The following is a 12550-nucleotide window of genomic DNA, read 5'->3' on the forward strand; positions in this document are numbered from 1 at the left end:
TTGTCTTTTCTATAGCCACAAATGTTTCTTATCCATCAAAGTCATTGGATTTTTTTTTTCCATTTTAGATATGTTCATCGGGATTCACTCCATTTACTGATATGGGCCAAGTAACCTTTCTTGAGCATATTTTAAACATTCCTCTTAGTGTTTTATAATGGCAGACTGAAATATGCTTCACTCCTTGGTACATTACAGGTGGGAAAATATGAACATTAATATTAACCTAATCTTTGTATCTCTTTCTTCTATTACTTCATATTTTCACAACTCTAACATGTGTATTTACATAATACATGTTAGTGCGAGTTGAAACAAAGTTAGTTATAGCCTTAATAAATAGTTATAGCCCTATTTGAACTTCAAGATAATAGAAAAATTCTTCTCACAAATGTGGAATGGTTTTATTTAAAGATAACTCTACCACCATTACTAACCATTTATATGCTTTTTTGTTAATTTTGTGGAAATTTATTGTTAAAAATCATTAGTTTTTCACTCGTCTTGACTTAATGTGTCTCATTCTAATAAATAAGCAAGTAAATATGTTACAATTCTTTTGGATTTCCTTTAACATTATAAATATTGTTTTATTAATTTCAAGTTATTTTCTTCCCTTATCATGAATTAAATATTGTCTAAATTGGAAGACAGAGAGAGAGAGGAAGAAGAAGAGAGAGGAGGAGGAGGAGGACAAGGGGAAGGAGGAGGAGAGAAAGTGGAGGGGAGGAAAAGGAGGAGGAAGAGGAGAAAAGGAGGAGGAAGAGGAGGAAAAGGAGGAGGAGGAGGGATTAGGTGATTTAAAATTCAATGTCAGGCTATGGACCCTCCAATCACTTGTCCTTATCTGATTTCATTATATTCACCAAAGATTTATTTTATATATTCCGTTTCCCATACACTTTTCCAAGGGGTAAAATAATTAAGTGACACAAACTATCCAGGTCACAAGAACACTTTCATTGTGAATCAATTCATCAGCATTTTGCTCAGTTTACTGAGTGTCTACAATGTTCCCAGCACTGCAGAATCAGCAGTGACAACACAGAAAATAAGTCTCTTTTTAATGGAGCTGATATTTTTCTGAGGAGGTAATCTCCAAATAAACAAAGAGTCAGCATAATTCAGAGAATAATACATATTGTGAAGAGAATCAAAAGGAATAGTGAAATGGTATAAAGACTGAGGACACAATTTTATATGACATGATTGGGGAAGGCCTCTGAGGAGGCAACCTCTAAAGAAAAACATGAATCCTAAGGAAGACCTACCATGAGAGAACTCTAGATAGAGAAGCAACCATTGTAAAGGCTTTATAATGGGAACAAATTCGTTTTTTGTTTGTTTGTTTGTTTTCAGGAGGAACAAGAGTACAACTGAAGATTTCTGGTAAAGAGGAAATACTGTGCTAAGAGGAAAATTCATCATGAACTTGACTTGTGAGCCCTCTTTGTGTATCTGATATATCTGGTGTACTGCCAAAATTGAATTTCCAGACCAGAGACATAAGCACCAGACATGGTAGGAATTTCTACAATGGCCCCAACCAACCCCTCCTCCAGGAATTCACATTCATGCAATTCTGCACACTATGCCAGATCTAATCTCTGGACAAACAACATATGGCAGAAGTCACGGTGTGTCACTTCTGAGATCAGACTGTAAAAGGACCAAGGCTCTGTCTTGGATTCTCTTTCTGTTGTCATCTGCTCTGGGAGAAACAAGATCCCAAACTGAGAATAGCCCTATAGAAAAGTCCATGGGCAAAGCCCAGAACTAAAGCCTCTACCCTATGATAACTGAAAAAACACATGTGCCAAACAATGCTTGAGTGAGATTTGAGGCAAATTAGATGGCAGAATCACAGCTGGACTGTAAGATTGTGAGACAGTATTACCTACATCCAGCCTCTCCCAGATTCCTTGACCCTGAGATATTCTTACACAAAGACCAATGAAGGATATTTTAAAAAATATTAAAAATATCTGACAACTTATGCCTGGTTTATTTTATATTTGAAATCAAGGCCTTTTCTTGAGAGCAGTATAGACTCTCCTCCATACTCAGTATTTTATCCTTCAACTAAATGTATATATTTAGTTGAAAAGAACAAATGTTCCTTCATTTTGGTTTAGCTTCCACTCAGCCATGTTTCCACTTTAAATTTCCTCCTTTTAGGTTGTTTATCTCAGGCATCTGTCACAATAATGCAAAACTAACATATCTTCCAACCTGGGTAAAGTGTCTTGAGTTAGACCCAGGCATGATGCTCTGCCTTAGAAAATTGTATTACTCAAAAGTGCCAGGTATTGAGATACAGAGCAGTTTCCTCCTCTCTGTGCCTTCTTCTTATGGAGGAATGCACAGATGCATCCTCTACATATATATTTAAATGAATTCCATATCATTTTCAAAAGTTATCATAATTAAGTGACTATTTTGCAAGAACTAAATTTTCATAAATCATATCATGCTTTGAACTTGAAGATGCGTTATTGAAATATTGATTTTTAGAAACAATGAAATTCAGTATAGTTTGCTTAGGGGAAAAAAATAAGATTAAGTTTTGGTTCAGCAGAGGAATGTGTCTAAGTCCTGTTGAAAAGAAAATCAATCACTATTCTTAAGATTTTTCTGTAATTCTAAAAGAAGGTTATAATAGCAATATAGTACCTATTTTAATCATAACATATGTCATATTTATTTATCATAAATAATTTTTGATTTTCAAAAATAATTATGACAACACAAAATTCTATTGTTAGACATGAATAAAGAAAAGCAAGGTGAAACAATGCATTTTATTAAATTAAACACTGTGTTAGATACTGGATACTAGTTTTCACTTTAATATCCTATATAGTTACATAAAACAAATTTTAAATACACTAGTAAAAAGGAAAAAATTTCAAGAGTATATAACTTTTTCATTTTTGCTAAAACACTTTAGATTTCTTAAGAATTTTTCAACTTTTTTTCTAAAAATTTCTGGCATAGTCTTGATTTAAAAACTGAAAAATATCACAACTCATAAATTAACTTGCAGAAGTAAGCATTCTTTTAAATTAAACCCTGTGAAACTGTCATTTTTCAGATATAAAAATGACAGTTTCATAGGTTTTAGTGCAATAATTTTTTGGCTAGTGTATTTTTTTTTTTTGCCATGAGAGCCTTAAATGGACTCTTCCCATCTTTACTTGCAATGATACCATTTTATAAGACACTATACATTCTAATTTAATACAAATCTCATATAGCAGTACTGTACAGGAAGAATAAAAATATTCATACTTTCTCCTTCTTACCAAGGAAAGGAAGAAAAAAGCAGACAAGGAAGAATTTGTAGAATAATGGTAAAACAACCTAAATAAAATCAAGTAGCTATTTTCCCTTGTAGCCCAAAATCACAATTCAAAATTTAGAAAATTCACAATAACTTACTTTGGTAGAGTTTTCAAGTGATTTTCTCTTAGCTCCAAGATTCGCAATTTGACAAGCCTATAGAAAAAAATACATTTTTACTCTTTTATAATAAAAAGTTACTATAATGGAACATCAATTATTATTATTATTATGCAAATAGCTATGTTGAAATACTTTTTACTATGGTTCCAGATTTTGAAGAGATATGAAAATTGATGATGAATAAGATCACATCAACATTGGTCAATGTCAAATCACTTTTCTAAAAGTAAAGATATTTCAAAGATATCTTTGAATCCCAGTGTTCTAAATTTCTAATGTTTTATAAAAACATACTGAGTGTTATATTTAATCTCATGCATTGAAGAGAGATTTGAATACATACTAAATACTAGGTGCTGTATTCACTGGAATATAGCAATTCATTTCCCCAAGATACCATAAATGGACTTGAAAAGAAAATGACATAGATCAGAAATAATGAGCAAAAACAAAACAAAACAAAACAAACAAACCAACCAACAACTTGGATTTTGCAGTAAAACAGATCTGAGCAAAGTTACAGTGTTTCATATTCCGCCTCTGTGACATTGCAAATTAATTAACGCCTTCTGAGTTCAGTTTCTTCATCTACAAGTGTGTGATAATAGTATCAAATTCATGGGGTTTGTTTGTTTGTTTATTTATTTATTTATTTTAAAGAGAGAGAGAGAATTTTTAATATTTATTTATTTTTTTAGTTTTTGGTGGACACAACGTCTTTGTTTGTATGTGGTGCTGAGGATCGAACCTGGGCCGCACGCATGCCAGGCGAGCACACTACCGCTTGAGCCACATCCCCAGCCCAAATTCATGGGGTTTAAAACATTAAATAATATAATACATGCAAAGCATAATTCCTAGTAGAGGTTTTAAAAATATTAATAATTGCTTATTTCATTAATTACACAATGGAAAGATGAGAAAATGCTATAGCATACCATATTTTACTGATGCTAAGGTACACGTTTTAACATTTCCAGAGGGGCATTCATTTCAAAATCTGTGTTGTCAACCCCTAAGACAATGCTGGGGTTGAAGAAATCATGTGAAGAGGCTGAGAGGTGTTCATAGCTCCTGTTGCTGGGGTGATGGTTGTGATTAGGAATGCATCTTTCTTGTTAAGGTTTGCAGTCTGGAACACACTATTACTATTCATGTCCATATTGAGCTTAAAGGGTACTCGATGGGGTTACTTTGAAACAGGTATTAATTGAATTCTCTTAATTCTTTCTACTCTAGGAATATTTCATTATTTGAACTATTTCACAGATATCAACCTGTATTTATTATGCTTTTAGGTAGTCCTCTAGGTCTCTTTTCCTTTCCCTGTTTGTCTTGCCTCCTATTAAGTTTCTAATTTAATTTTAATTGCACAAATCAATCTCAAAATGGAATACAGTAATGCAGTTTGTCAGATAATGGGTATATCACCAATAAAAATGTTTCTTACACATTTATGTACTTCAAATCTTTTAGACAATTACACTAGTATGATGATATTATGGGACTGATTTTGGCTTTTAGGAGTGCAGAATATTAGGTTTTAAAAGGGAACTTAAGCTTCCTTTTGTTAAACTACTCAGATAATTTTATTTATTTTTAATTTTTTTAGATGTTGATGGACTTTTATTTTATTCATTTATTTATTTGTGGTGCTGAGGCTTGAACCCAGTGCCTTACATATGCTAGACAAGTGCTCTACCACTGAGCCACAACTCCAGCCCCATACTCAGATGATTTTTAAAAACTTTAGATTATAATAATGAAATAGTATATTCCGACACACAATTTATCCAAAACTTAAATCCTAATTCTAGTTTGGGTATTGGTATTGTATTTTCTGTTCGCCTATATCTTATCCTCACTTTAGGACAAAAGAGAACTGACAAATATTTGAGAGAAAAATTGTCTTAGGGTGATAATTAAATATTTTATGATTTGGGAATTCAAAAGCAAATTGTAGTGTTGTGATCAGTACCAGAAGGGCAATTCTAGTTTATATGGATAGATGGTGATGTTCCAATTCACACTTAGAAGCCAGGCAAAAGCTTTTTTAAAAAACTTGTGAGTTTTAAACCCTGCCCAAGTACATGGTGCTTGCAGCTATTGTAATATTGTGATTCACAAAAGTGAAGGAGTCTGGGAATCGCTCCTGTGCTCTCTGTATGTGAACGGAGGCTACTGCAGGTTGAGTGACTTCATCATTACACTGAGATCTTAAGGCCAACAACCTGCTTCTGTCAACATATAGGTATTCAATTATGCTTGACCTATTGTTTGAACAATTTCAAAGGTAATTATTTGGAAAAATTCAGTTGACAGTGAAATTAAAATATTTTGACTCTTAAGATATATCTTTTACATAAAAATTCATTGCAGAGCACCTGGAAAATATTTTTAAAAATATGTAAATGAAAATTGAAGTTACCCAAAATTTCACTTCAGAGTAACCAGCCCCTTATTTCATGCATATTCACAGTGGAAAATTAGTTTATATATTTTTGTTATAATACACTCCTAGATTTATTGTAGGGACTTTTGAAAAATGTTTTCCTAAAGTGAGATTACTAATTGTTACATAGTATTATGATTGAGATAAACCATAATATATCTAGCCAATCTCAGACAGATGTGTGATCCCCTGTTTTCATTTTGTCAGTAATGATAAATATACTTGTCTGTAAATCCTAGTGTGATATCTGATGGTGGTATAAGAGACTTCTAGAAATGAATTACAAAGGCAGTTGTTGTAAATATTTTCAAGGCTTTTAAAGCCTGCTGCCCCACATGAAGTATAACAGTCTCCCAGTTCCATGAGCAAAGCGTGAGGTTATTTCTCTCCTCATACTCAAGAAAGTTTTTGCAATATACTAGGACACAAAGACCCTTTATGTTCATTTTAATTTGTATTATATTTATTAATTGTGAAAATAAGCATTTTTCATATGTTCAATTGTCATTTGTATGTTTATTATAAATGGCTTGTGCCTGGCAATTATCCATTTTCCCTCAAGAACTTTCTCTTCATATTCATTTGTAAGAATTATTTATATATTAAGGAATAAATAATTTTAAAAATATATAATGAAAATACTTTCCTACTTCATTATTTTCCTTAAATTTTGGCTTTCTGGTTTATTTTATTTTAAAAGTAATTGGTCAAATCTATCTATCCCACTTATGATATTTTCCTTTACTTCTGTACCTATAAAGTTATTTCATAACTCAAGAGTGATAAATATTCATCTGCATTGTTTTTCCAGATAATTTTTGACTTTATTTTTAACTCCCTAATTTATCTAGAATTTATTTGATTATTAATGCTATGTGAAGACCTAATTTTATTTTTTCAGAAAGTTTCATTAATTAAGTCTTATTTATTGTATAATAATGAGCTCTATCTTTAATCACAAGTGTCACTTTTGAAACCTCATCTGCTGGATCTCACAAAGCACTTACTGAATATGAAATAAAATTGCATAATTCATATTTCTTAGTCTTACCTTCCAAAATTGGCTGGAAGAAACTCAAGAAAGGCGTCATTCAGGTAGAGCTGGGTCAGGTTTAGAAGCTGAGTGAAGCCATCAGGGAGTCTAAAAGGGAGTTAAAGTTTTAGTCACTGCATCAGTGTTGCTATAGAAACAGCAAAAATATATATCTCTGAAAAGGAAAAATAGATATGTAATACATTTTCCAACTCTCCTTTGGTATCACAGTAATGGAAGAATTTATTGAGCATGTTGTTACAGCTTGAAAATTTTGTCTGTTATTAAAATAAATGGCATTCACCCACTTCCATGCTGCTCTCCTATACTGAGATTTATGTCACTGCTAAAGTTAGTGACAGCATCTCCTACAGCTGGCCTAACTTCATGCATGCCAGTCAAGACATATATTTTTTTTAATGGAACTCTCAAATCATATGTCATGTTTTCTTTTCAATTTTAAGATTAGTATTACTTTCTCAATAGAACATTCATGTATATAGTCAGGCAAGAATATGGAATATATTTGATGATTTCATTTAATCATCAAAATTTGTCTATAATTTGTTACCAAGATGAAGAAAGTTACCCTGTCTGAAAAAAAGAAGGAATAAGCCGACAGCTTTACTAACAATTTCTTTAATGTAGGCCCAACGTGCTTACATATTATGATTCAGTTTAATCTAATTCGTGTTTGTTAAAAATGAGAAAGAACATTGAAAGGCAATTATACAAGAACCACAGAGGGTATAAGAGGCATTTGAAATTAATAAAATATTTTTTTGGAGAAATTTTAGAAACAAAATGAGGTAATTATTTAAAACATTATATCTTCTTCACTAGAAAAGATTAAAGACTCTCCAGAATTTGTTTTTTTGGAACAATATTGAATAGTTTCCTGTAAGTAAATTTCTATTTAAGCAATTTTAATACATATCTGCAGATTATGTTCTTTCATAAAATACATCTAAATAGCATTCAAATTTGCCTTCTGCTCAAATTATTACCTATCTCCTTCCTTAGATTTTCTGCCAAAATTGTTTAAAGAGCTGCTGGTGTTCATTGCTTTTTACTACTCCTCAAATCATTGTTTCTTGGCATGTACCCCAACTCTATTACTAAACCTGTCCCTCATCAAAGGCTCCAATGACCTCTTAAGTCCCAATTCCATTAGCTTCATTTTGTTCTGTACCCCACACAGCCTAGCAACAGTTGCCATCGTTGACTGCTCTCGCTTTATTTGCTTTCTAGCACAACAGTTTTCCTGATTCTCCTACTCCTGGGACATTGTATCTGAGTTTCATTTCATGATTTCCCTTCTTATGCTCAATCTTTGTTATGAAACATTTTCTATACATAACTGAACATATGCTTGTATATATTAGAATGAAAAATAGAGATACTCTGGGTTTCAACACTGCAGCACAAAAGGAGCAGGCAATGACTTCCTCAATAAGACCCTTGAAGCTCAGGAAATAATACAAAGAGTGAATAAATGGGATGGCATCAAATTAAAAAGCTTCTGCAAGCAAAGGTGACAATTAGGAATGTGAAGAGAGAACCTACAGAATGGGAGAAAATCTTTGCTAGCTACTCTTCTGACAGAGGATTAATATCCCAATACAAAAAAAAAAAAAAAAAAAACCTCAAAAAACTTAACACACCAAAATCAAATAACCAAATTAATGAGTGGGCAAATGAATTAAACAGGCACTTCTTAAAGAAGAACTAAAAATGGCCAACAAATACATGAAAAAAATGTTCAACATTATTAGCAATTAGGGAAATGCAAATCGAAACTACTCTGAGATTTCTTCTCACTCAAGTCAGAATGTCAGTCATCAAGAATACAAATAACCATAAATGCTGGAGAGGATGTGGAGAAAAACAATACTTTTACACTGTAGATGGGACTGTAAATTAGTACAACCACTATGGAAATCAATATAGAAGCTCCTCAAAAGGCTAAGCATGGCAGTAACATATGACCCAGCTATACCACTCCCTGGCATTTATTCTGAAGAATTAAAGAATTAAAGATATCAGTGATATATGCACACCCATTGTTTATAGCAGCATATTTCACAACAGCCAAACTATGGAACTAGCTACAATGTCCATCAGTGGATGGTTAACAAAAATGTGGTATATATACAGAATGGAATGGTTAACAAAAATGTGGTATATATACAGAATGGAATTTCATTCAGCCATTAAAAAAACATTATGTAATTTGCAAGAAAATTAATGAAACTAGAGATCATCATGTTAAATGAAATATGTCAAATTCAGAAGGTCAAGAGTGTATTTTTTCTCTCACATGTGAAAGCTAGAGAGGAAAAGGAATAGAAAGGTGAATCTCATGAAAATCAAAGAGAGATCAGTAGAGAAAAGAAATCCAGGGTGAGAGGTGCAGAGGGAGGCGGACAGCTCTAGGGGTGATATGGTCCAAATTATATTGCTGTATTTTGTGTATGTATTAATATATAACAACAAATCACATCTGTATGTGCAACTATAATGCACCAATAAAAGAAGTGTTTGTGTGGGGGGATACCCTCTGAGTACTACTCCTTGATTACATCTTCTGATTTGCTCCACAAATTCCCAAATGATGTTAATTATTTTGCTTTTTAAGAACTTTACTATACAACTATTTTATTATGTAAAAAAGAAACATTGTGTGGTTTTGCATGTTTTTTCCTTCACATTACATAAATCAAGTCATACTGTGTGCATTTCTAGAGACATTTAAAATCAGCATTAGATTTTTTTCAAATTCATCCATTTTAATGTAAATGGCCATCATAGCAGACTATGCCATTATATTTATATGCCACAATTTATTTACTATTCTCTCCTTCTAATGAATATTACACTTGTTTCTAATTTTGCTTTGTGATTACAAACACTAACTTCTGTGAATACTGTTGAACATATATTCTAGCGTACCTTTAGAAAAGGTTTACCCACGTTACATCCCTAAGAGTGACATTACTGGGTCACAGAAAATATTTAATCTCATTATAGATAGCCAGATTTTATTCAAAGCAGTTTCATCTATTTATAACACAACCATTATTGAACAAGAACTTCTCCTCCCCATGTCCTTCTTAACCCTTTCCTTTGTCAATTTTGTAAATGTAAAACAATAATAATAACTATTTCCCTGATTAATTCACCACATCTTGTCTCACTATTTTACGAGCAATTTATGTTTTCTGTGAAAAAGATGTTTATTTGTTTTATCCATTTTTTTTTCTACTGGTGCCCCACCCACTCTCCCAGGCTTTTCACTGTAGCGCACACTGACTACAAGCCCCTTGTCCCCTGCTGGTCTTCAGCTGTTGGAATCTGCTCTGCTCATTCACAATCCCAGAGAATCAAAACCCCTCAGAAGCAGATAGCAGCTACTGATTACAGCAATAATAACTGGGCTCCCCCACTCACTGTGTTTGACAACTCCATGGGAGATTTGCACTGTTCCAAGAGATCAAAACTCAGGGACCTACACTAGTAAACAGACTAATGACACCCTCAACAGGCAATTCCAAAGGTCACCTCCTGAACTATACTGCCTCCTGTTTATTCAGCCTGCATTCATTTCTATACATCTGCTTCAGGGAATACATATTAAACATAACTAATATTCTTATCCTCTCTTTTAACAATTACTAATACATTTTCAGGACACCAATGTTATGTTGGTTATTTTTGCTGCAAACGTCTTATTCTGTTTTGTATATTGAAGTTGTCTTACTTGAATATGGCTTCATAGAGAATGTTTCCATAAATTTGCTCTTTGAGAGAGAAAGGATTCATGAAAGCATAAGAGAAAGAAACAGGAGGCAGAGGAAAAGTGTGTGTGGGGGTGTTATAATGTAGAGGTAAGAAGATATTTGAGATGGGTGACAGAAAGATGAGTTCTAAATTGAATACTTTGTTCATGAGAGTATTGGGGGTGGGGGTTAAGTTTTGAGATCATGGATAGGGGATAGGATTTAGAGGACTTTGAATTCTCAACTCAAAGTTTTGAATTTGATCCTATGGCACGAAAAAAAATCTGTGGTAAATAATTATTTTTCTCTGTGTTTTCCTTTGTTGCAATAATATCAGAGCTCTAATAGTATGATAGTTTTTATGATAATGGCACAGATCTTTTTTTTTTTTTTTTGGTACTGGGGATTGAACCCATGGGTGCTTAACCACTAAACCACATCCCCAGCCCTTTTTATTTTTTATTTTGAGACAGGGTCTCATTAAATTGCTTAGAGCTCTGCCAACTAGCTGAGGCTAGTCTTAATCCTTCTGCCTCAGTTTCCTGAGTCGCTGAGACAGCTAACACAGATTTTAATTGACATTTACTATCCTATTATCTTATTTCCTAGGGTCATTCATAGAAAGGACTTACTTATGACTTTTCAAAAACAGTTCAATGAAATATATGTAAAAGTAGAAAGTGAAAAATATTAATCTGAAAATTGACTTTAAAAATGTCACTACTAATTAGTAAAAAGGATTTAAAAATACTAATTTTATAGTTATAGAGACAGAACCACCTGGCTTTTCTCAGTCCACTATTCTTTCTATATATGCAAAAAATGGTATTGTATCATTTATTTGATCAAAATCTATTTCTTTAATGCTGTTACTCTGACAATGTTTAATGCCTCAAAAAATCTGGATTTTTATACAAAACATTCTTTTAGAGCTTAAAAATTGACCACAAGTTTTTCAGGTTAAAACTGCAAAATTAGACTACCAAAAATAAATTACATGAAACACCAGAATACAAAATAAAATAATTTTTTTTTCAGCCTGGTTATAGTACATATGTGCTGATATTCTATATTGAACTTTCCTTCTTTAAAAATGTAAACTTAAGGATATACGTACACACATATTGCCTTATTTAGTTGCATCTGTATTTTTAAAATTTAATTCATTTTGATGGTTACTCTGTGCTGAGATTCAAAATTAATACTTTTTTACTTATAGGAGAATTCTGTTTACAGATGTAGTACAGGGCTTATACCAATGATGCTTTATGCTAGTATTGGGAATTTTCCATTTCTAGGAAGGATAAATTATAAATTATTTAAAGATAAAGAATGTTCTAAACATCTAATGTTGTATTTGGAAAATAATTGGCAATAAAAATAGATTAGATATTATTGATAAATAGAGTTAATAAGTTTGCTTAAGCAGATATTCAACTTTCTTTATTAACTTTATGCTACAATTTTGTAGTGTCTAATTGGGACAGGGGCCCCACTTAACAGTGTCATCTTTTTCAGAGGAATGTCTGGGGAATTATGAGGAAGAAGGTATTTCCTAGCAAGCTAGATACACTTGATAAAGATGGCAGTCATGTTTCCCTTTATCCCCTTTAATCTCTTCCAGACTATAAAGGAAATACAATATTTTATACTAAGTAAGGAGCTCTCAATAATGAAATGATTTTACTACCCCAAAATGATTTGATGGTTTTCAACTTTTGACTGATTTGTTAAAAATTCCAAAGAATGTATTTCATAAATTGATAATTTTCTCTACTAAGTAAACACTTTCTTGTTATTAATTCCCTAAACTTAAAATAA

At 32.3% G+C, this 12550-nt stretch overlaps 1 protein-coding gene across 3 annotated transcripts in view; it reads right to left on the bottom strand.

The window, feature by feature from the left end:
* LRRC7 (leucine rich repeat containing 7) overlaps positions 1 to 12550 on the bottom strand; it is a gene marked incomplete at both ends in the record, with an annotated part of 429491 nt that overhangs the window by 249763 nt on the left and 167178 nt on the right. For all 3 annotated transcript variants that reach the window (XM_081308133.1, XM_081308135.1, XM_081308134.1), the window contains 2 exons: positions 3442 to 3498; positions 6969 to 7058. In XM_081308133.1, the coding sequence (XP_081164259.1) occupies positions 3442 to 3498; positions 6969 to 7058 (147 nt within the window). The remainder of the gene's footprint in view (positions 1 to 3441; positions 3499 to 6968; positions 7059 to 12550) is intronic.

This window comes from Spermophilus citellus (genome assembly GCF_964194105.1).
Source record: "Spermophilus citellus genome assembly, chromosome: 9".
In the NCBI taxonomy this organism is placed as follows: Eukaryota; Metazoa; Chordata; class Mammalia; order Rodentia; family Sciuridae; genus Spermophilus; species Spermophilus citellus.